Source organism: Hirundo rustica, chromosome 2, assembly GCF_015227805.2.
Source record: "Hirundo rustica isolate bHirRus1 chromosome 2, bHirRus1.pri.v3, whole genome shotgun sequence".
In the NCBI taxonomy this organism is placed as follows: Eukaryota; Metazoa; Chordata; class Aves; order Passeriformes; family Hirundinidae; genus Hirundo; species Hirundo rustica.
The window spans coordinates 57,586,239-57,612,332 of record NC_053451.1 but is presented as its reverse complement, the minus strand read 5'-3'; the positions used below and the strand labels follow the sequence as shown (position 1 = coordinate 57,612,332).

At 36.0% G+C, this 26,094-nt stretch overlaps 1 protein-coding gene across 2 annotated transcripts in view; it reads right to left on the bottom strand.

The window, feature by feature from the left end:
- The window catches only part of VWA8 (von Willebrand factor A domain containing 8), a 189,629-nt gene that overhangs the window by 123,331 nt on the left and 40,204 nt on the right, over positions 1 to 26,094 (bottom strand). For both annotated transcript variants that reach the window (XM_040054627.2, XM_040054626.2), the window contains exons 6-14: positions 25,782 to 25,946; positions 25,333 to 25,382; positions 24,905 to 25,013; positions 21,944 to 22,048; positions 14,712 to 14,843; positions 13,284 to 13,418; positions 13,126 to 13,203; positions 8,375 to 8,535; positions 7,109 to 7,222 (exon numbers count right to left, since the gene is read on the bottom strand). In XM_040054627.2, coding sequence (XP_039910561.1) covers positions 7,109 to 7,222; positions 8,375 to 8,535; positions 13,126 to 13,203; positions 13,284 to 13,418; positions 14,712 to 14,843; positions 21,944 to 22,048; positions 24,905 to 25,013; positions 25,333 to 25,382; positions 25,782 to 25,946 — 1,049 coding nt within the window. The remainder of the gene's footprint in view (positions 1 to 7,108; positions 7,223 to 8,374; positions 8,536 to 13,125; positions 13,204 to 13,283; positions 13,419 to 14,711; positions 14,844 to 21,943; positions 22,049 to 24,904; positions 25,014 to 25,332; positions 25,383 to 25,781; positions 25,947 to 26,094) is intronic.

Sequence of the window (26,094 nt, the reverse complement as noted above, 5' to 3'; positions counted from 1 at the left end):
AAGCTGCATAAAGTGACTTGACATTTTTAAAATTACACATTTTTTAATGCTCCGAAGTGTACCCAAGTCTCTTCATCTGCAACAGGACATGCAAGCCTTAAGAAGGACAAATATCACCAACTAAGCTACAGTCTACTGTGCTGTATGTCTGAAATGGGCACATCTCACTCATTTCGTGGACTTTTACAAGTGCTTTACCTAGAACAGGGTGTGTCACAGGCAACTCAGGGACAAAAGAAGACCTACCAGAGCTGTGGTAAAGAGTAATTTGTTTTACTGAATTAGACTGACAGAAAGGATGACACAGTAGAGATCTGCCTAGATACTGTGAAGAGCTGAATTTATTAACAGTTTAGGAACATTCCCTTACATATGCTCTTTGTGGTCCTTGGATTAATATGTCTAACTTGATAACACTCCTAAAAGTTATGCTTCAAAGACCAAACTAATCACTTCACCCTTGGCTCATTTTAGAGCCAGCATGAGGAGACAGGTCTCTATAGCGGAAGATTAAAATATACAAGAACTTCAGAATTGCTGTCCTGGCTCCTTAAATCAACCAAGCACAAAAGTCTAGCCACAAACAGTAGTCTGTCCATCTCATATTCTTTCAGCATCCCCAAACCATAACTTCAAAATATCATAGGATAGATTTTTATTTGCCTTAATTTCTCTTGGCCCAAAATTTTTTTCTAATGCCGTTCTGAACTCCCCTTCTTCATCCTACCTGCTTCCACAGCTTCCTGTGAAAAAACACACAGTTACCGGCTGTAAAGGGTACTTTTATTATTATTATTTTTCCCATCTTTAGGGGACTGACCTCCTAACTTAAGTTAGTGTTCCCCAGTTCTCACCTGAGGATTTGGTAACTAAGAGTCTTGATTCCACTGAAGATAATGGAATTTGTAATACAAACTTAAAAATACAACTTTTAGATGTGTACGTTAGGGCACTAAAAGACTACTGTCTTGGATTTTGATATCTTTGCCTTTTTCACATCTTTTTTATCCCTTATGTCTGTTTTATTTTCACCTCCTCTGACTGGGCATTCATTGGTACTCATTAATTAGCACACCTGCAAGATTGCAGCATCACACAGAATCAGTGAATAGTCTGAACTGAAAGCAATCCAGAAAGATCATAAAGTCCAACTCTTAAGTGAATGACCCATACAGAGACCAGACCTGTGACCTTGGTGTTATTAGCACCATGCTTTGATCAACTGAGATGATCTCTGGAAGCAGCAGAAACAATGGAGTAACACATCAGATAAAAAAGCCGGTCAAATTTTGTGCAAGAAGGGCCTGTTCCCATCAACTAATTTTACAGTAATCTTATTAAAATAGAGGATATTCATTTGAAAAAAAGCAAGTGAAATTTGATTAGGCAGCTTATATTGTTGTTACCATGTAATTTTCCATACAAATTACTGAAGACATAGATTGACAAACCTACTGCATAGTTGGCTCATCTGTACATCACAACAGTAAACCTGTGATACAACTGGGCAATTCCCACAGTCTCTTGTATCAAAGCAAACAAAGGCAGTGGTAGGAATTATTCTCAGCTGAAAGTCATAAGCCTAGAAACTACTCCCTGACTGATAAAAATAGAAATATATGTCTGAGAACATCACAAAAAAGAGGAACCAATGGGAATGTCACTGTCACTAAGCATAAAAGCAGGTCAGGGAAAATTAGCCAACTTTATTATAGAAAAAAACATTTCCTATATAGGATAAATACATATACTTTCAGACTTACCTTCCCTAACATTACTAAAGAAGAAAGCAACCCTCCCCCAGACATCCATCAAATTCTGGCCTTTTTACAATACCGTAAGAGAACACAAGAAGAAGTCAACTTTTCAGGTGAAGGAATCATATTTCTTTTGTGTCACCTCCTAGTCACTGCCCTCAAAGGGCTTGGTGGGGACAGCCAGGGAGGGCACAGAAAGAAGTGGGAGGAGAGGAGATGCAAAGTGAGGGCAAGCTAACTTGATGATATCCGTTCACTGACGTACTCTCTAGAGTTGGACAACATCACTGCTGCAGGTTTCCAGGTTGTAAATATGAATAAAACTATTTGGCTGTTTCAAAAGCCTATTGTTTGGAGTGATGTTTGCAATGCTGAAAATGTCAAGCTAAGTGTATTATTAAACGAATACCATAAATGACTCACTTCTAGAGAGCTCTGCAAGTTCCCATCTTCCATCAGCACAACTGAAAAGCTTCCAAGTTTCATCACATTGCAGATCAAGTCTCAAAAAGAATACAATATGGAGAGCTCCTACAAGGAGCTATACTTCATAGAAAAGAAATCTTTGATATGACAAGAAACCTTGTGGGTTTCACAGATGAAGGCAAAGTAAGTGAATCTTCATAAAAACTTGGCATCTTTTAAATTAATGAGCCTCAAACACAGTGGGAAGATTTGATGTTAACTGATTCATGCAGAGTCTCTATCCCTCTCTCTATTAAACATTCACTGACAATACAGACAGCAAGACACCCTCCTAACAAAATGAGTGTCCTTCTTTTGACATCACTGTTTAATTTCAGCCAAGGATTACCACCATTGCTCTTACAAAGAAAATCACACACATTGATCAAGGTGCTTTTAGGGAAAAAATTTCTTGTTATTGACCATGGTTCTGAACAATTGAAGCTTCTCATTTAAAAAAACAAATTAAATTAAAATTAAATAAAATGCAGAATGCCGCTTTTTGTAAGACCAAGCTATTTTTGGTTATCTCTTCCTGTAACATGATTTAATAAATCTCATTTTCTATCAAATTTTGTAAGTTGGGAATTACTGTAACTCTAGGACCAAAACGACCTATAGTGTTTTTTTCTTGCTGTTTCTTTTGAATTTCACTACAGTCTAACATTAACAGATTACTTTTATCTTAAAATTCACTAAACTGGAAAAAAGCCAAACCCCTAACAACAAATGAAGTATAAACTAAAAAATGTAAGCAATTAAAATTTCTATTACTTGTTAAATTCACTCCCTGCCATGCTTCATATTTCTCTCACCTACTATGCATTCCCTTTCAACCTAAGCACATGGAAAAGAATCCACTGTCTGCAAGGCATTAAAACCACCCATGAATTATGAGAGCCTTTTTAGATTTTGAACTAGGCTATAATGTATCTACTCCTAGATTTTGCTGTAATAGCTGCCTTTCTGCTCACCACACCAACAACTTTGCATCTGTGTGCGTTTAGGGGGTACACCCACACAAACAGGTTAAATATTGCATCCCAAGACAAACAAACACTTCACTACTTGATTTTTACTGTAAAGGCTGTGTGCTACCTTTACAGTAGTTGTCTTGGTGAAGTAATGGATGATTACAGAAGAAATTCTATGCAGAAATCTTGGATATGCACACTACTTGGACATTCTTTCTCTTACTCTCTGAACTTGTTCAGGGGAGTGAATCATGCAGTCACTAAATGAGTAAGATATCAACAACTATAATTTCCTTCTATGTAAAATATCTTTAAGGACCATCTGTCACATTCTCAAGGTCAGCTTTTTTTCTTCTTCTTAAACTCATAAACATGAATTCTTAGTTTCCTCAGAGGAGTGAAATGTTCTATGGCTAACTTCACAGCCAAACTGGCATAATAAAGAATATAGGAAAAAGGACTCTGTGGCCACCATTAGTTACTTTGTAGCTTAGAGGCTTGCAGCAGGCCAAGGAGTATCCCAAAATGTCCCGAGGGCAATGCATCACATGCACTTGCCACTCTTAAAAAGAGCTATTGTACCCACCAGCCTAAGGCCCGTCTTAGAAAAATGAATTTTTTTTCTACAGATGTAGAAACGTAATGAAATAATAATGAATATATTACTCAATGACAATAATTAACCTCATTTAAAATCAGAATATACTCGATTAGCTCTTTCCAAGTAATAAAACTTGGAAATGTTGTCAAAAATATAAATTATGAATAATAGTTCTCTACTCTACAAAAATTGAAAGCAATCTGAAAACCAAACCATACTTGCCTCTTTGTCCAGCACCTCAAATAACACTATCATGGTTTAAGCACATTCACCTTCTCTACTGTAATACTGTTTGCATTTGTGGACAGAGGTATGTGATTTTTCTAGAACACAGCATGATCTGAAATACCATCCCTTTAATAAAAAAACCCAAGCAAACCTTTTGATCCTCTTCTTCTTTCTCTTCTGCTACACATATGAGTATTCTGACTATTGACGCATTAAAGATTAAAGGCACTAAAATAGCAGGAACATATTAATATTCCCTTACTAGAAAATTAGGTAGACAATGTGTCACTCAAACATTGCAGATCCAGTCCCAACAAAAATGAGAATAACATCATATATTCCACAGGCCTGGCAAAAAGCAGTAGCACTGAAATTACTTTAGTAAAATCGAGAAAATCAGGATAAGTAAAGTTGTCTTTTATCTTCAGAAATCCAGCTAAGGCCACCAGTGACAGTCATTGGCATGCACCAAGAGAGATGTCTCTCATCAATATGGAAAGCATCTCTCAGTTGCAATTTAGATAAGAATTTGCCCAACCAATCTGCTAATAAATTCATATTACAACATACTCTATTTAGTTTCTCCAAAGACAATATATTGCAGGCAAAGGAGGGATGGTGAGCATTGTTGTGATTAAAATCTGTGATTGAATCAGGTGTCAGTACCTCAGATAGGATTGGATGGATTAATTCTGCTGGATTCTGCAACACTGGAAGGTACTAAAGTTTGCAGTGACAGGTAACTACTGCTGAAAAGGATGAGTAGCAAGGATGAATACAGTCCTGGAATCAAACAGCAATTATTGACATTGTGTCCTGGATTCAGTTAAAAGGCAGTGATGTTTTCAGAATATGGAAGGCACCAAACCAGGTGCGGTCCTGGAACACCTTCAGTTCCTCATGGGCTGATGAGAACAGTACCCTCTCTACAGAGGAGTCGTCCATCATGCCAAAGAAGCCCAAAGCCAAACCCAAAGAAGCCATTACATGCTTGCATTAGTTTAACTTAGCTTTTTTTATTAAATCATTACAGAAAAAAGGGCAGATTGAACACTTCACCTAGGAGGCGAGGATTCTCAGCAAAATGGACTTCAGATAATTCAGAAGCAAGAATATTCATCTGCATCCAATGGTCATACTGAGCTTCCTGAGATAAGTACGCCTACACAGTGGGGTATCTGTTTCTAAGACCAAGTACTAATCAGAAATGGATTCTTGTCTAGTACAACAGACACCCTTTACTTATGGATGAGAAAGTGAAAGCTCACTGATAGTCAAACAGATAATTAAGAGCTTAGCAACTCAGAAACATCATATTACAAAATATTGAGGTGGCTAGATAAAAGCAGTACACCAAGATCTAAAGGAAAGAGAGACAGCCTTTCAAGAAAAGCAAACAAACCCCCCCAACTTTTGGAGCCTCCAAAGTAGCCAAAAGCAATGCACAATTACCACTGAACAGCTGAACCAAAAGGTTACTTAATGAGGCTGAAAAGGAAAGTAGATACAGAGGTGACACAAAAGAGAAGCCTGTGCAGAACAATCATTAAAGAAGACAGCTTGGACAGTGCTCATGGGTCTAATGGATAATGAAGATTAAAGGGAGCCACTGTCAAAACAGCCGTTGTTAGAACAAAAAATGACATGCAGGATCCAGATGTATATTTCTATTCTTGTGAGACAGATTTGATCCACTAAGCGGCAGCTCTGAAGATGAATGTGTGATGAACTGTCCAGGTTTTTGGAGTATATTGGAAGTGTACTAAAGGGTACTAGGCAAAACAGTACAGCCATTGCCATTCTGCCTGAAAGCTCCTTGGACAAGACCATGAACACAGCAGGGAGGAGACTGGCACAACAGATATATTTTGTAGCACAAAGTCTGATGCAAAGTTGGGATACCATCTGAGATGGGCCCTTAGAGCATTTTTTGCTGCTCTTTTCAAAGCCTGTGCTTAAAATTCTGATAAACAGAACACTTCCCTGATATATAGTTCTTCACTCAAACAAAATAAATGCAGGAAATTACCATCTAGGTAGGTGTATGGCCTCTGCAGACTGGATAGAATTTGCAACAATTAGGCTTAGAACGAGGTTTGAGTTTTTTGTTGGTTTTGTTGGAGCAGTTCTTGCCCCTTTTTTTTAAACCCACTGTATTTTGATCAAAAAGGGAACCAGAAATACAGAGACAACTAGGAAGTAAAAGAAGAGCAGTTTTCTAAAGGGTGGACTATGGAGGTCAAAGAAGAAAATCTGATGCACAAGACAATTGAGAGAAAACGTGTGGCACATCATGAAGGCACCCCTGCTATAAACCCATCAGGCCTCTTCAAAGTTTGGACACAAGCAGCATAAATACGAAAATGGATGTCTGACATAAAACTTCAGCTGTCTTTTCAGAGGACAGATCCATTTCAGAATCACAATATGTTTAGCTCCTTACATATTACTGAATATTAGATTGCATTTGTTCTGACACAACCAACAATATCCCTCCCATTAACTAAAATCAGTCAGCAGTGTTTGATCATCTATCAAGTAGGGCCTCAGAGGACTAGAAAACATTTCTATCTGGGGAATGTTTCCAGCAGACAAGTGGAAGTAAAGGAACAAAAAGAATAAGCATAATGAGTCCCAACCCATCCTTAGGATTTCCTGCCCCATATTAACTGTAAATTAAATACCAGCTTTCGAGCTCATGAGGCAAAAGAAAGTAGCAAGTAGTATTTAACTTCAATTTTTCTTTATTTTTCAAGACTTTAAATAAAATGTTCCAAAATTAACTACTATATACCTTTATATCTATTTCTGTACTTATTTAGAGTTTATCTTCAATTTCTAACTCCTTCTCTTAAAGGATATTGAATGTTTTCCTTTTAGTTCAAGCACTCTAAACAGGATATAATTTTGCCATACCACAAAAAGAAATAGAGCTCAGGAGGAACCTGATGTTTAAAAGTGTTTCTCTTAGCAATTAGAAGGAATCAGTTTAAGAGAAAAGCATTCTGCAGTTTCTTTATTAGAAAAAAAATTTATAAAATTGAAATGTTGTTTGCATTCTATAGTTGTAGCTCATACTTTACCTTTCCTGTAGTTTCTCATCAGAGAGCTGCAACTCTTCTTTTAAGTTTTGGTATCTATCTTCCCTTAACAATCTGGTGCCATCATAGAGAGTCAGTTCTCTGTCATGTATTAGTCTGAAAATAAAGAATAAGCTCTATCTTGCCTTTGATTAATTTTTATAATACATATAACAACTACGAGTGTTTTTAAACGTTATCTCAGTTAACATATGCCTCAGTAAAAAGAAAAAAAATATATACAAATTCAAGATGCATCCAGGCATGGAGTTAAAATAACATACATAAGTTCTAGCACATAGTCAGTCAACTTAGTTTAAATCCATATGGTAAGAATATGAAAAAAAATAACCTCTCACCAGTGGAATGTGCATAAATGGCATGAAACTGCTTTTTCTGTTATGCTTGTACCAAGTAATATACTTTTATTTATTGAAATGCTATCTTTCAGCTGGCTTTAATGATTAACATACATACAGACACAGCTTTTATTATGTGATATGCAGAAGTTGATTAGCTATAATGCATGCACATGTCAGAACTAAAAATCAGAAAAGAACACTAAACAGATGAAAAGGCAAAAACACAGGCAAGTATAAATCTCTGTTCTGTCCTTCTGCATGTATATATAATAAGACAAAGAAGAAAATACTTTTACTACATGCTTTGAAATCTCGTGATGTCCTTTGATTTGTAAAAGGCAGTATATGATGCATGCATATAAAAATTTGACCTAACAGTATAAATAATTATTACCATAGCATTTTCTATTACTGTATGCTGCAAAGTTTAATTTTTTTATTGAATTATGAAATAATGTTTAGAAAGAGATCTTTGTAATCAACATAAAGTATGCTACGGAACATATATTATAACATCCTTGTTTAGAAGCAGAATGCACTCAAAGTGTTACAAATGTTTTCTGACATCTTGCATTTTAAAACTGTTGCACAAATATTACTAATCTTTAGATTTCAGCATTCTAGAATAAAATCTAGCTCATTCCGAAACTCAGACTTACACTCCATATTTACAACAGGATGAAATTTCCTGTATTATTTCAGGCTTACAAAAAATTCAAGAATTAATTCTGCTCTTAAGTAAATAATGAGCACTACATACTCTATGAAACTTCAATGCTCAGCTTGATCTTTACAGCATTCCTGAAGTTCCAAAGCCATATTCACCAGCAGCAACTTAAGGTCTCAGTAGGCATGCACTCAATGCACACATCACATGCACCCAACTCATCCAAGCTCACGTCCTGACCTTTGGAGCACAGCTAGAGTGCCGGGGTTAATTCGATGAATGCCATCAAGAAGAACAAGCTTTCCTTCCAGAGCTGCAGTGACAAGCGGCGACGGTCTCCAAGCAGTGTCTCCATTCGGAAGAGTGTACCTTTGCTGTAGCAAATCTCTAGCTGTCATATCCTGGAAGTATCAGTCCATCAGAAGAATATATTTATGATCTATTCTCTTAATTTACAAGTACAGCTTTCTCCTTAAAAAACTGCATTCTTTTCTTACCAAGAATATAGGAAGATTAGCAGGAAATCTTCAATTACTTTTCCAGAGTTTTAGAAATACACATAAATCTGCTCACAAAAAAATGCTAAATAGTCTTTGGAAGTTCTAGATTTGCCAATATCACCTCTTTGAAACAGGAACAAAAGCCTTTCTCCCCCCTTCCCCTTTACCAAACATAAGCATATGACAACTTTTACACAGCCCTTCTGCGTACAGAAGGGGGCAGCAATTTACACCTGGAGCAAACAAGAATAATTCCTTTCATATGGAAGCCATCTGAAAGAGCAAAGATTTTATCATTAATCTTGAACACAAACCAGCATGACATTCCACCTCTCAGCAGGGAAATGCAGTGGAAGCATCAGAGAATAAAAGGGTAAGAAAGAAGCCCATAACACAGAATTTATCAAAAGTACATAGTCTATGACAAAATAGACAAGGAATAATACCAAAGACAAAATCTAGCATATCCTCCAGCACACATATTTTAGATGTTCCATTACAACAGGTAAGCACCAGAGAAACAAAGTTAGAATAGTAATTTTGTGACCTGGAAGACTAAATTCCTTCCTCAGGCTGCGAACACAACTTAACCCAAAATCAGATAAAAACATATTTTCTATTGTAATTGTAGCTTTTGCATATGTCTTTTTCACAACTATAAACCCTCTGAACTTTAAAGAATAAAAATAGAATACATTACGTCAGATAACCTGAATCATTTCCTTTTTCTACATTTCCTTAAAAGCCCTAAAATAACAGGACAAAGTCTGATTCCTTCAGTGCTTCCACATTTATAAAATTTAAAGTCTCACATTCAAATCCACAAAACCATACCATCTTTTTATTGTTGTATTTCTATTGTTTTACTACTGTGTTCATGCTTTCCTATTTTATTAATGCATTAGACATGAAACATTTTTATAAAAGAGAGAGAAATATGTGAGTTTAGGACTTGCTTAAGAACTGTGCATTCAGCAGATACTAAATGCTGTAATGAATAATTAACTAACACACCTTTGGATAATTCACCTCTAAAGAAATTAAACAACATACAGTAAGAATTGACTGGGAGCCTGGTATGCTATACAGCATGTCCATCTCTAATTCCAGCAATGAGAACCATGCATGAATTTTCTGCAGATAAACTCAGAAGAGTATTTGGTGCAGAATATTTTCTGAAATATAACATAAATATAACATTGTGATTTAAATGGTTGAATGAGATTCAATTAAGGGATGATTAGAAAGGAATACCATTGCTAACAACTGCAGTTTTTGTAAGGAACTTATTTTATGGCTAAGTACCTGCCCAGTGATTTACTGTTGTTATTTATTTAGTCTAATACAATTTTTAATAAATTTTATTCAAATCACTTAATATATGATACTAAAACTAATCTTATAGTACTCTAATGCTAAAAAGGCCTCCCTTTGGAGTGGAGGTAACTGAAGTATAAGAATTAATTATTCCTCTTATTTTGGACAAAGCAAAGGCTTTGTCTGTCTTGTGTAACAAAAAGCTTATTTTAATTTGCAAAAGTCATTGTAACTTATGTGTTTTAAATTTCATTGTTTATTTCCTAGAGTGGTTTGCATACAGGGAAAAAAAATATGTTTAGGAGAAAAACCAAGTAGGAAAACTTCTGTTGCGCTCCCTCTAGCAGCTATACCAACATAAGCCTCCAACCTAGCCATTTTTCATGGCTTGTAGTACTAATCATGTTCTTGGCAATTATGAGGTGAAGAATCTATGTTTCCTGCTTTTCATGCCAATTTGGACTCATCATTTGTTAGTATTTCACAAATACAAAACTGGAAGGATTTGGTAAAAAAAAAAAAAAAATCCTAGAAACAAAAACATCACAGTACACAAACAGTACTGATGCACTTACAAAACCGTTTTTGCTAGGGAAGAAAAGGAGCAAGTTGCTGGAAAACTGTTATAACTTCACTTTGACTGTTACTTTTTTCCCCTCTGAAATACTGGAGGGAGAAAATATTTTATTTTAAGCAACTTGGAATAAAAGTTCCCTAACTACAGTCCACAAAGCACTAGCTGGCTACTGCTTCTCATTTGCTATTGCTTAACACCTTTAAGAGGCAACTTAAAACCCAAGCTTTCCTAATCAGGATGAGTTTCCTTTCTCAGCAATTCACCTACGTGGAACTGCATATAATGAGAAATCCATATAATGATTTCAGATATCACAAATGAGACAGGAACTGCTCTTTCAGTCAACTGTTAGTAAAAGAGATGATCTATGTTCCAAAAGGTTTGCTTTAGGAAAATTTGGTTCTCACTTCAAAACATAAAAGCTTTTAGAGTTGTTTTTTTCTGTGAAATCAATATAGAGAGATACACAATTTCACATTATTAATCAACTTCAGTTGCAAATAACAATGAAGCAAATATTAAAAGTTGAGACTATGTATACACACACACACATTAGAAAAAAAAAAAAAAAGGCAAGAATTAATTTCTTCAGTTAGCCTGAGGAGAAACGATGCTATTGCATCAGACCAATGGTAAATGTCCCTCGATACATTTTTGTGCCTGCAAAAATTATCAGAAAGTAAATAAGAACCATAAAACAAAGAACAGCCTCCTTAATTTTAGAAATGGATTCAGGACAGTATGATGTTCTCTCTGAAAAAAACCCCAGAAGACACATTTTTGAATGAAAGTAGAAAAAAATGCTGTCACACTTTTCATAGTCTTCACTGCTGAATTAGTCTATGAATTTAACATTTGTTTCATCCTTAAATTATCCTAACACTTTGCTATGCAAAGCCCCTGATAGGTTATATATTTTAAGAAAAACAAATGCATTCTCAAATTCTATTTATAGCTCAGCTACATTCAATACTATTTTTATACACTGCTTTTTGTAAAAACTTCTGCGTTTATGTAACGCATTCTACATTAGGAAAGATTTATATGTATAGATACATATGTGGATCTTACCTAGGCTTGGCTACTCAGGAATTTACAGTGAGCAAGGAGCTCTCAGTAATTTATTTGCTTTATTGATACTGTTTTGATATCACCAAAAGCCTTTCTATAAAACCCCTTTGTCCTCTGATGTTGATCAAACCTTGGTGAAACCAAAGGAAAAGTTTCCTTCAGTGGGAAATACCCTTTCCTAGATTTTATTTTTACAGGATTTTACAGGAATTACAGATCCCTTTCAAATAAATATGCTTACTAAATAAATGGCAATTGTCAGCTCTGCTCATGTGACTTCAAAAATGAAGCTGCCTGCTCATATTCATTGAAGCCATATTAATTAAAGGTAGGAAGCTGAGAAACAGGGGCCATGCCTTTAAGCAAATAATTATCTAATTTTGCTGGTTAATACCAAATATCGTATTGTGCGCAACAATACAAGACTTGTGCTTGCCCTTAAGCAGGTTCGTCAAGCAGCAGAAGTTATTTTTCTGGGAAGATTTAGAACTATGTTTACAGTGACAAGTACAGAGAGAAGTATGCAGAGTAGCTGGACACAGTTCTGGCTCAGAAACTATACTCCTATTTTAATAGGTCACTATACAAAAGCTAGTAGGCACTGCTGGGAATCCTATATTATTATGGGAATGCTGGGAATGCTATATTATTATGAACACAACATAACACCAATGAGGATATGTAGCCCTGGAACCCAAATCTGCTCACACTCAGCCATGTTAAAGCATAAGAAAAGGGCAGAAATCATCCATGTAACTCCAGTTATGCAGACAGTGTTTCAAAGTCTTCACCCTTATTAGCTGAAGCCACACAGAGGAGGAAGGAAAAGCGGTGGGATCGTGACTGGGGAGGTTCTCAACAGTGCAGGAAAACATAAAATGGACTGTCTTTTTTTCACCATCATTTTCAGTATTTCTCTTTTCTATTTTCCTCTCACTTTTTCAACCCTTCAACCTCATCACCTATCTCTGTCAGTGTTTCTCCCCACATGCCAGTACACTTTCAAATCAGATGCCACTGCCATTTTTTCCCTTGGAGGTCTCCATGCTGTCTCAGAAAAAAATAAAGCAGAGAAGGAATCGAAGAAAGATACCAGCATATTGCATTGAATCTGATGCTAATGTTTTCCTGCAGCATTGCCAATTACCACTTAGAACGGTAATTCCTGTTATGTTTGGTGTATTTTGACTCATAAGGTCATAGGAGACCCTTGACTTCATATTTAAGCACTTTCATTCCTCAGGGTTATGGAGAAAACCTTATACATGTGATCTCTGTGTGAAAAGCTAGCTAATTAATTAATTCTACTTTTAAATCTGGTAAATTTTACATTTATGTCATGAGGTTAGAGTATACTACAACCTAATACAGACTATTCTTTTAAGTACTGAGTGACCACTGGCTATGACATTGCCCTTAAGCTTGACAGAACTTGGGGCTTGCAAAAACACCCAACACCTCTAGTGCTGTGAGAAAGTCTCTGAGATCATATTTAAAGCATGACCATCAGCAGATAGTTTCTTTACCTGGTATAGCATGATAGGTTCTATGCTGTATCCCAGTATATCAGCAAACTCCTTTGCAATAACTGTTTTGCCACAGCCCTAAAAAGTTAAAAAATAATAATTAGATGACATTGTAAAGGTCACAGGGAAGAAGGGAGAATAGAAATTTAAATTCTTACTTTTCCTCCAATTAAACACATATCTTTAACCATATGGGATTGCATCATTTCTGCCAACAGTTGATTATGGCTGGAAGTCCTTATGAAAGTATCTGATCGAGAATGATTTTTTAACATTCCAGTTCCAGCTGGAACCTGTAAGAGAGAAAAAGTAAATCAAAATGCCAAATAAACTATACAGTGATAACTCTAAGCTTCATGTGAACTACATTATGCTTGTCCAAAACTACTGCACTATTTTTCTGATACTTGTCATCCATCAAACTTGAAACTGTCACTGTCACAAAATTAAAACACCTCATTTCTAATAGACAGACTCCCCCACCCATTCTTCACAAAAAAAATTTTAACGAAATGTGAATCAATACAATTACAGCATTGAGGTATGCAAAGAACTTCAGACCGTACATAAGAGACAAATAAAAAGTCACCAATATTCACTGCTCATCAGAGAAACATGGAAGAGCTAGAGCAATTAGTACTGTGAAAATCTGAAGGAACTATTTTGACCTGAACTTTGGAGAGTTTCAATAGTTCACCACATTAAGGCACTTGCTCTACACTTCCACTTCCGGCTCTAGTCTAGAAACTGTTTCATCTGCAAACTCCTAATGCCCTCCTGTTCAGAAAGCCTAAGAGATTCTGCAGAAGTACTTTTTGAATGTATCACCTATATGTCAAATGAAAACAAAAAATTTTGCTTCAGGAAAGAATTTAATCAAGTTCCTACAGACTCCACTCTTCCTGAAAAAATCCCATTTGCTGTTATTCCCCTTTTTACTTCGTTATGGTACAAACTCTCTTAGGATATTTCTCACCAATGTTATAATCTCTCTGACTCCCACTAGTTCACCTTCTTTACAGACTCTCTAGACTCTCCAAATTCAACATTAACCTCAAATTCTCAGATCAGCATCTGTTTCCTGATTAAGAACTTATTTCATCACCTAGCAGGTCATAAACTTCATTGGAAGAAACTCAAACTAATCATTTTGGATGTGATTACTTTGTTCCATTTTCCCAACATCCTGTGTCGGAACATTACCAAGCACTCATTAGATTTTATTTGAAGTGTAAACAAAGACAGACTTGTTTTTACAAAAAGAAAAAGGGAAAGCAACATTAAGAGCATCAAAAGTACTCTCTGCTATTCTAATCCAATAAAACAACAACAACAAAAAGAAATTGAAAGGCTTTTCTTTTTCATCCAAACTGTAATGATTCACATGGAGAAAACAATGAGTTTATCTATAAATAAAATCATGTGTATCCATAAACTAGTATTACAGTATCTAAATGTGTCTCCAATAAATACCATGTGCTATTCCACCAAAAAAAAAAAAAAAAAAAAAAAAAAAAAAAAAAAAAAAAAAAAAAAAAAGTTCAGTGCAAATAACTTTTAGTATTGATGAATATATAAATTCATACCTGGAATGTCACTTCTTTTTCACCAATTTGGACAGTTACATCAGCCTTGAAGGGTTTGTTTCCATGTACACATTCTACTCGAGTAATCTTCCTGGGAAACAAGTGTTTTTCTGAATCTTGAAGTTCAAAGCGCTGTAAAATTCAGGGGTGAGGAAATTAATTATTAAATACAACTTTCTGGTTTTAAAAAAAAAACAACCCTGTTCCTTCTAAATTAATGCCAGAAGCATATTCATGATCAATTTCTTGTGAAGTCCTAAATTCATTTACTCCAACTTTTACTGCAGATACCTGTGTTCATATTCTTGGTGGCCTATATATTTTACATTTAAAACCAAAGCAGAGAGATTGTATACCAACTACTTATTCAGAGTGTAGTGACAGACAAAGTGTAAATGTCACATGGTGACTTTGCCAAGTCTTAGCCTGACAGTCTAAAATAACATAAGAAATGAACCATAGCCTTTAGCACGTGTAGTAATATCACCTATCTCTGCAGCTCATTAGAACCAGTTGTAGATTTAAACATCAGACTACCAATAGAAATAACCAGCAAACACTGCATTTACTCAGTTATATAGCTGCTACATAAAATGAGATTTGAGGACAACCTGTACAAATTAAGCCTCCAGCATGCTCTGGGTATATCAAGGACATAAAACAGGACATATGTTTTCTCTATCCTCTTTTGAGCATTATACCCTTTATTTTTGCTGTACATTGAAAGCACAAAAACCATTTAAAAAATGTTCAATAAGCAGAGTCATAATGGAGACTTTATACACAAAAAAGCCCCAATAACTGGAGCTACTGAATTCTTAGAGCCATTTTATTCAACAGAGTGAAAGTTGAGTAAACAAGAGAAAAAGGCATACTGTTCAACTTCTTATAATTCTTAGAAAATGTGTTTTAAACAGAAGTCATTAATGTAAAATCACTCCTAAAAGGCATACAGTATTATTACTACTAGGATTCATAGCACTGCCTTACTAAAGTTCAAAAAGAAAACTGAGATGGATTGCCACAAAAACTTTTCCTCTTCATCACTTTTTAAATTTCCACTTTGGAGCAAAAGCCTACAAAAATACTACGTTTAAACATGTATTTAAGATAAACACGCTTTAGTAAATGGCTGCACCAAATTACATTCATATTGCAACAGCTGAGTCTGTTTCAGATACCATTAAATTCTTAAACAACAAGACAGGATAGGAAGGCCTACTGAGTACTATCTCCAAGTATGATTCTAAGAAACACTCCAACTGCGATTCTGTGAAAACAACTACTAAATGTTCTCTCTCTTTCTTCATTAATAAATTGCAATATTCTTACTAAGTTAATGGTATTTAGGATAGAGTCAAGTGGGCTTATATACAAAATTGCCAACTGCTTGTATACTAAATCCCCTACCAACAAGAGAAAATAACTGAGCAAGATTACCTGCACCAGCAGACACTGGATACTGGGTAACAAGGATTTAGAGACAGCAACAACAGAACTTTGTGTACAAAGGTCTTGGGAGTTTAAAATTTCTAAGGGTTTTTTTGATTGGCTGGGTTGTTTGTTTTTTTTTTTTTTTTGTTTTGGTGGCATTTTCTTTGTTGTTCTTTATTGTTGTTGAGGGTTCTGTAGTATTTTAGACATTAAGTCAGGACAGTGAAAGAGGAACGTCTATGTGTAAATTGTTACTGAATTTAGATGAATTAATCCGACTGAACTTGAATTTATCACATGTAATTACATAGTTGCTGAACTGAATACTCAAGTAATTAAACAACCTCACTCCTCTAGTAAATTCCACACTTACGCCTGAACAGAAGCAGTAAGAAAAACTGCCTGTGGCTTTCAGACCAAGGCTGGTGTCTTTGACAGAGTTCTTCACTGAGAATTATGACAGGCATAAAATGAATATACATCACATTAAACACTTCTGCTAAGCCAGAAACAACTTCCTCTATAAAATGTTCAAGCTGATAGCTGCAAAGGAAGAAATATTTGTGGTTTGAGAGAACAACTACCAAGTACATTCAGTACCAGAAAATTCAAGAGATGCTTGGAGAGTCAGAAGCAGGCAGCCCCATCAACTCAGAGGAAAGCAAAAAGAATAGACCAGTCACCAACAACCATGGAAGTGGTTTGGCACCTCATAATCATAAGGCCACATTCTGCATGCCTAAGAACATGTGAGAAAAGACAAACTGCAAAAGTTTGGGGGGGAAGAAAGGAAGAGGAATTCTGACTACTTGGAAGCATCTAATGATCGGCAACATCTCAAAATGGAAAATGCAAAGAATACACCAGTAATCCAGCTGGCCAAAGGAATATAGAGCTTAAATGAGCCATAGCTACAGATGACCACTTGGCTGAACCCACAAGGCAGCCAGACTATTCAGAAGAGGCATCCAAAGGCTGGAAGATTCTCTGCATGGGAAAGAAGAAGAATTCTCCAAAGAACCAGAGGACTGAACTGCTTCACAAGGAGCAAAATAGGAAAGGCAAATACAAGATAGGATGGATTGATAGACCAAGTCTGACAGATTCTACTACAATGGTATTTATTGGCACTAAGAGCATCTATTAATGCAAAACTCCAAAGATTATAAAATCCTTTGGAAGGAGTAAGAGAGGAACAAATCCATCCTTAGAACAAAATTTGCAACAGAAATATCTTAGAAGAGAAAAGAACTCAGAAGAATTCTTTCTTGTCTAGACATGAAATAGATTTCCAGTCTTACAAGCATTCCTACGTACTGTGAGGCAAAGAAACAGTTTTCAATGAGGAGGTCAGGTAAGATTCAAGTGTGTGTGCAAGCAATACAAAAATTACTAAAGGCAACAAAAACCATTTTATTTTATATAAGATCAAGACAGTAAACACAGAATTAATCAAAGCATGAAAAAAATGAAGAAAAATGATAGGGCTTTAGAGTGAAGCTAAAAAAGGATATAGGCTAAAAGTGACTTGCTCATTTATTAAGACAAAACCACTCTGTATGTATTTTCTAAAATCTCATGGAAAGATTCTCCTGATGAGAAGGTAAAAAAATCCAAACAGTGGGGTGTTCCCAACATTGAAAAAAGGCACACAATAGGTATGTGAGAATTAAAAGAGTAAACCCAAAACATCCAATGAACCTGGAGTAAAATACTAAAAGTTTATGGGACAATGAAGGAGTAAGCATGGAAAATGTGGAGCCTCTCATTCACCATTATGCTCAGTCTAAATGAAGCCAATCAGTTTTATAAAAGCCTCTCAGCTGCATACAGAAAACTCCAGTGCAGTGGGAAGCACATCACGCATGCTCAAGTTTACTCTTTGACAATGTTTAACTAAAAGCCGTTTTCCTTGAAATCAAGTGATTTCTCCATATCTCAGTCTTGCAGAGAAAAACCTTAAATACTTTTAAGTTCTACAATTATATTTCAAATGTTCATCTGTCAGTCAAAATAATTTATCAGTATTTCATGAATGCACAGAGTAATTTTGAAGGCAAAAATTCCAACCAACTCATATTTTCCTTTGTCAGATCTTCTAAGTTAAGGATAATCTTTAAGAACCAGAATACAAATTGATACAGTTGCCAAAGTGCAGAAACTTTAAATAAGGGTAAACAAAGGCATCATCAGCAAGTTTATTTCGGTACTTTTGTCCTGTCTGTTGCAAGCTAGCGAACTAATGAATGCTGCAAACTGTAGCACTTGTACAAATGTTTTTGTATGTTAAGCAACTCTAAAGACCACTGCTGATGCTGGATTAGTGTGCAACCTTTAAACGTCTTTTTTTATGCTAACTAGTTGGAAACAAGGAGTTACATTCCAATCAAATTAAAAAGTTGATTGATAGACATCCTTTTTTCTTCAATTATTCCAGATGGGGTTTTCTTCAATTATTCCAGGTGGGGTACCAGAGAGGAACAGAGGGGCAGAATCCCCGCTCTCAACCTGCTAGCCAAGCTGCTTTTGATGCAGCCCAGAGGACAGCTGGCTTTCTGGGCTCAAAGCTCACATTGCTGGGTCACGTCAAGTTTCTTATCCACAAGCACTCCCAAGAAACTACCTTCGCTCCCAGGGAAGGTATAAGTCAATATGTCACATTATTGCATTACTGAGAATAAGAATTAAAAGTAATGCCTAGATCTTGGTGTGGCCTCAGTAAGCAAAGTGTATAAGGAAAGGATTTCTCCATGTTGAAGATAACATTTGGGAAGACAGTGCCTTAAGAACATGATCTCTTCAGGAAACATGCACAGCACAGCATCTAATAGCTGCCAAAACAGGCAGTTTGGCATAACCACTGGCTATCTCACTTCTCAGCTCCAAGAGCTGACTGGAAGGGAAGACATCCTGAAATTAGGGTATGTTATCAGCTGTATTACTATATCCCCATATCTGCCTCTGAGTCTGATACCTAAACATTACATTCCATTATCTGAAATCTGGGGTTTTTTCTTTAAATGTTAGCTGCTGTAAAGAAGTGACTGAATACACAAATGAATCCATCAATGCCAACACACTTTCAGTATTTTTTTCAACTCTTGTTACCACCCAGTTAAGATTAACATTTCCTTTTACATAGAAAGAAGTATTCAGAGGCAGTTATTACATGGACACTCTTAGGAAACGCATAGAAAAGGGAAGTCTTGCTTCTGCTAGACTCCTCTCCCTCACCATTCTTATAGAACAAAAAAAAAAATCTCTTACTAAAACTTATACAGTTCTGGAGCTGCTATTATTATAACATCATTATAAACAGGTGGTCCTCAATACAACCAGTTATTTTCTGTGTTTCTTAAGGTTCACTGCTTAACAAGATTTGTGGTGTGTAAATAGAATAGAATTCCTAGTAAGATTATATGTACTTATTGACACAGTAAGTTTGTGAAGGTAATGGAGGAAGATGTTTTTAAAAAAGAGGAAAAATTAACACAGAAAAATCTATAAATGAGGTATTTAAAAGTAGATTATTATTGAGAAAGTAAATTTTATGAACCAAATCAATCTGTCTTACACAGCAGAAGCAAAAGCATGTCCAACACAAAGTTAAAGAAAAGAAATAAAAAATTAAGCTGATTGTATTGAAACAAAGACATGCACCTTCTGTAACTGAAGGAATAAACAAAATGACAAAGTATTTGAAATAAAGGCATATTAAGATAGAAGTGACTGTTACTGCTCTGCTAACAGATAGAAGTCTATTTCCACAGGGACAATTGTTTTATAGGCAACTTCAATCACTCCAAACTGTGGTGGAAGGAAAGCATGACACAGAACCACCGAATGGGTCAGGTTGGAAGGGACCACAGTGGGTCATCTGGTCCAACCTCTGCTCAAGCAGGGTCATCCCAGAGCACACGGCACAGGACTGGGTCCATATGGTTCTAGAATATCTCCAGCGAGGGAGATTACACAATGTCTCAGGGCAACCTGTTCCACTGCTGCGTTACCCGCACAGTAAAGAAGTTCTTCCTCACATTCAGGTGGAAGTTTCTGTGCAACAGTTGAAAGCAAGTGACAAATGACTTCACGTCCTGGACTTCAGGCAATATTGGCTTATTCAGAGAAGTGGTAGGTAGGACACCACAGGAGTCAGCTTTGACAGTTCAGAAAAGCTAGCAAGTCATTCAGGACAACCTCCTAATCAAATGTAAGGCCTGTCCAACCCAAAACTGAGGAAGACGAGGAGGAGAGCAGCCCAGTTACATAGGGAATACAGGACCGAACTCCAGTGCAAAAAAGAGGGGGGAGAAGGGGAAAAGAACACGTCAATAGGGATGAGCTGCAAACATTTCCCTGACACACAAGCTTGGTTTCAGGGAAACCAAATATTTGCGAGCTACAAAGTTTGTTATTTCCAACCATGAATATAGAAATAATATCTAATTTTCAGGACTGAAAGAGCTGAATAAAACGCTTTAATGCTAATTTACAGCAACATATGTAACTCCAACAAAATACTAAAAAGTTAAAGACAGCTGACGCTGTGCTTAAGTTTTAGAAGATAAATTAAATAACCCATCATAATTAGAGGCTTTGTAAGCTACTATTAAACATGGACAAACCAACAAAACAGACCTGACCAACAGCAAGCAACAAAAAATAGCACAGACCAAATCCAGAGACTAATACAATCTATAATCATGCAACCGTGGATGTATTTTGTGCGTTTGATATCTACAGTCTTTCTTAATTCTTCTCTTAAACGTCAAATGCCAGAGGTATTTTTTAAGCATTTGACTACCTTAACCATACAAGTAACTACTTTCAAATTAATTAACCAATTATTATACAATGAGGACATTTCTGTAGTCTTTAACTGAAGGTCTAAATATTCCAAAGACTCTAGAGGTTTCACCTTTCACTATAATGAAATTATCTAGTTTATGAGGGATTTTTAAATACTGCTATGAAAGTTTTAAACATCAGCAATAATGTAGCCATTTAATTTACCAAAGATTTCTGGTTTTAGACAGAGGTAATTAAGTACCATGTTCTGAGGTGACGTTATGATGCTGAGGTGTATTCCCAATTGTCTGTTTAGCCCAGAAATAAGTTCAGCACCTTTAAAACCAGATCCAAGAGCGAAAGGAGGGAGAAGCAGTGGCGCACAGTTCGTGTGTGCAAAAGCTTCATTTCCACTGTCCTGCATTCCTCGCTCTCTCGGTGTGTCTTGTGTGCAGCATGGACAGCAGAACAGAGCTCTCCTTTGCTTTTAGTTAGTTTTTTAGCTAGCTGAGGCAGAGAATTTCCCCAGACTGTGGCTTTTTTTTCTTTTTCTTGGAACTCTTCAGCCCTGCCCTGGACTGAAAACCCAGAAAACCACTGGGAGCTCACACCTGTGACCCACCAGGGCTCGGGATGGGCATTTTCCAGTGCAGGAGGGACTGAAAAGAGACTGAGCGAGCTGAGCTACCTCCCACAACAAGGACACTCTCTCTGAATTTACCATCTCTTCAGAAGAGAGAGAGGTTCCATTGTTTAATATTATTCAATTTTCCAAGTTTGTGAGTGCTTTACTTGTTAAATAAACAGGTTTTTCCACTTCTCTTGAAATAGGTTTACCTCCCAAACCAGTAGGGGGAAGGGCCCCTTGAATTTGCTTTCTAGGAAAGGCGATTTCTGAAGTGTCCTCCCAAAATTTGCCCTAAACCAGGACATACCATTAGTCAGGAGAACTACTGCCACAACCCATCACGCCCTGGAATTATAATATAAATATATTGTGCAATACTTACTTTTAACATGTCTTTGACTGCAGTCCTGCCTTCCTTTCCGAGGAAAAGATTATAGGGGTAAAGCCGGTCAATAATATGCTGGACTGACATCATAGGAAAGGAATCCTAATTCAAATTAAAAAAAAAAAAAAAAAAGAAAAAAATACTGGCTCATTTTGTCACCAGCCATTAACCCAAAATTCTGCACCACTTAGAACTTTAGAATAAGACTCTAAGGGCAATATACAAAGGCAATCCAAGCAGTATTTGACTAGATGTTGAAACAGGTACTTCTCAGCTATAATTCATTACAATTTAAATGGCCAAAGTAGATTAGAAGAGCTACGTCCTAAAAATTATTTTCTTTCCTATGCATAAGTGATTGGCTCAAATACCTAAAGACAAATATGGCCAAGAGAGACAAATCCCACTATAGGAAAATGAGTTTCAGAGTACTACTAGAAAAGAAACCATATGACAAGAACTCTGTGTTTCAATAATGATCTACAGATCCACAGCAAATTATAGTATTTAATTTTGATTCTATTATATAGTACCAATTCTACTTAACAAATCAGTTCATAGAAATTTCTGAACAGTTTGATCAAAACTGTCTTGTTTTGAAAAGAACAACTAAGTATGCTTGTGCTTCCTACAGAAAAAAAAAACCCAACAAATTTTTTTTTACTATCTTCTTGTTAGATTTAAGGACTAATTCTTTTGTCAATTGCTGCCTGAGCTATAAAAATATTTGACTATTTTTCTGCAGCAATAAAGAAAGAGAAATACATTTATGACTACTATGCACATCCTTCCCTGGCAGAAAAAAGGTGTTTCAAACTCTAAGTTAATTGATTAAGTATTGATTGTTCACTTCAAAAATGACTTGCAAGTTTTTAAGGACTACTTGCGTGTAACACTAGTGGAAAACAGTAATTTGACTGGCACTATCTTTTTAAGCCTTCATCAAAGCAAATAAAACTATTCAAATAAAATGAACTGATTTTCAGTTATACACTTGGATTTACATAAGCACACAACTGAAAGAAGAGTTCCTTGGAAATGAAGCCAGGTAGTGCATATTTTATGGAATGCGTAATTCAATTTATAAGCAATAACACTACATATAATGTTCCACATTAAAAAAATCAGTAAAGACAAAGCATTTATTGCACCATAGTAGATGTAGAGCTTCAAGGATCAGGGAGCCCTTTATTGCATTTTAAAAGCTCTCCATCTATATATAAGAAATACCATGTAATTTTTCCACATTATCTCAAATAATGTAATAATTACAATGCAATGTATAAAATTAGCCTCTTCAGAACAAGACCCTACAAAAAAAATTCCCTTTTGTCAGGCAGGAGTTCTCAAACTAAGAAATTATGTTTTGGGAATGTTCGACTCTATGACAGAAGAGTCTCTATGTTCACTTTTAAACAGTTAGACTAACTAAATTAAAAGCAGAGTGTGGCACTGACCCAGCATACAAAGGGAGAATGATGTAGCTCGAAATCACTGAGCACAGCTCAGAAATCCAAGTGATTAAAACTAATTCTAAAAGAAACAGTTTCCATTTACATAAAAAAGACACTGTCATACAATGGTAACACTTCACATTCTCTAATGTAAAATAAAATGCTTCCTTCCCTCCATAGTTTAGATATGGCTTAGGGCTCAATTTTCCTTCTGTTACTTTGAAAGCCATCTAGCTTTCATTTAAAAATAATTTTTCACTTTGTGGCTCAAGCAATAAGAAGTTGCAATTTGTTTAAAAATCCAACAGTATTTTTTTCCCAAAGCCCTCCAAATACGACTTCATTTCACTGAACTTGAATTTTCATCACTTCCTAATATCTAATGTAGGACCCCTAATTCAGAAAATGAATTCTGCTTGTAAGTATCCAGCACAATTGAGGGGATTGAGCACCACAGGAACTCAAGTAAATTATATGCTTTAATGTATACAATCCAATAAAATATGCAGAAAGTGATCTGCTGCTGAGCAGTACCATAGGCAAAATGACTGCAAATGAGACAACAGAGAATTATCCAGAGTTCCTTCTACAGACACCTGCAGCTTGGAGAGCGGGTCTGAGAAACTCTCCTGATATTTTACCCTCCTGGGTTGATCATACCTTCCTGCATGCAAAAGGGCACCAACCCCTCTCTCTTTATACCGATCTCATGTCCCTGACTTCCTTCAGAAAGCACCTTCCATGTTGTCTTTGACTTTTTACCATGTAATTATAAAGTCCAAGGGACAAGGGACTATCCAGGAAAGCAAAAAGACTGACTCAGCTTTAGTCCTGACCTGTCACAGTGAACTCTGCAGATGTACAATTCCTATTTCCCTCTGGATGTAGCTGTCAGGAAGCACTGAGTGCACAGCCTGCATCTTCACATAATCCTCTAATTCTCTTTATTCTAAATCCACCAGTCAGCTCAAAGACATAACGTAGGCTTCATCTCATACAATTGAACTGTTTCCTATGCCCACATTTGTTTTGAGTCCTTTTAAGGTGTCAGTGGAGAGCAACAGGTGTCTTTGTAATGCAATCAATATGATTTTCACGTGTAAATTTAAATCCAAAGTACTTTTAGTTTGTGTTTTTTATTTCTCTCCACTCACTACCTCAATGCCATCGCATAAAATGTAGATGCCCTGAAGCCAGGCAAGGTGATTTACCAGAGGGAGGAAAAATAATAAATTGAGCACTAAGATACATTTAGTAACAACACAGATCTTACGTCATACCATACTTTGTTCTTCAGTATTATACGATATGTTTGGTTAAAGTATTATCCAGAGATATCTGACTGAAACTTCTCTCCCTCAAACTATTCTTAGTTTTTTCAGAGTTTTGTTTTGTTTGTTTGTTTTTTAGTATTCATGCTAATCTTCTAACAACATGAATAAACCAGATCTAATTCTGAGAATTTTTAAACCCATACAGTTTCACAGCACGTGTATGCACATACCAAAATCTGAACTGCAGCAGATAAGCTGTCTAAAGGAAAATCTGGAAGTCCCAATGTAGAAGATTCTTGAGAGCAGAGAGTTGTAGCAAAAGACAGCAGCTGAGATATCCTGCATATAAAAAAGTAATTACAGAGTTTTATACATGCTATCTGTACTTAAAATACTAAAGCATAAACAGTTAAATATAGTAAAAGATGCTGAAACTCATTCTGAGTGCACACAAGTAAGGTGTGACCAAAGCTCTAAAGCACTAAGGATTCATTATATGAGGGCTGCGTACAAAAAGCTGTGCGAACCTATGTCCACACATATTATAAATTTCTTCACTTCTGGTCTCTATGCAGCGACAGAGACAAAAATAGCATGGAATCCTGAAAAGACATAGCTTCATCATTCAGTTTTGGTTTTTTTAATTATGAAATATTACCTCTCTGTGGAAGTGTTTGATCCAATTGAATATAATAGCTGAAGATGGTCCTGGAAATAAAACGCAAAATCACAGAGCAAATTAATTTTGGCATCATACTGCAGGTCACAGGTCACAATATGAAGCATTTTCTATCTTTCCCTCTAATTTAAACATGAAGATTCTACTCACTCCTTGACACAGAATCAATTTTATTTAAGGAAAAAAAAATAAGATCAAATCCTTTCTTTTAGGGCTATGTTATGGAAGTTACTTTTCTGCTGCAGCATTCCATGGCAACTCAGACTGCACGTCAGAAATTTATTATGCACTATGAAAATATGAAAAATGCACTTTAAGATAAATTTCTTACCCAAGAATTCTTTTCAGAGGTGAGGTAAGTAAAACATAACATCAGAATATTATCTCTACTCAATACAAATGATCCAATCTTCTGCTACCACACTCACCTTAAAGGGCAGATGATAAACATCTCTAGCTTGAAATCGAGAGCGAAGGGGTGGATCCAAAGGGTTACCAGAGTATTTAGGAACTGGCAGGCCCAAGGCTATCACTCGAAAATCTTCACTAACCCGAACAATCTTCCATGCATCTAACTCTGATTTTGTATGCTCCTAAATAAATTAAAACAAAGCACCAGGAAGAAAAAAACCCACACTGTGTCATTAAAAACTTATGATGGCTAAGCTTCAGCTCAACTAAAAGCCCCAATTCTTCAGCCTAAATGTGGTGATGTTCTCAAATGTTCTCATCTTTCATGCA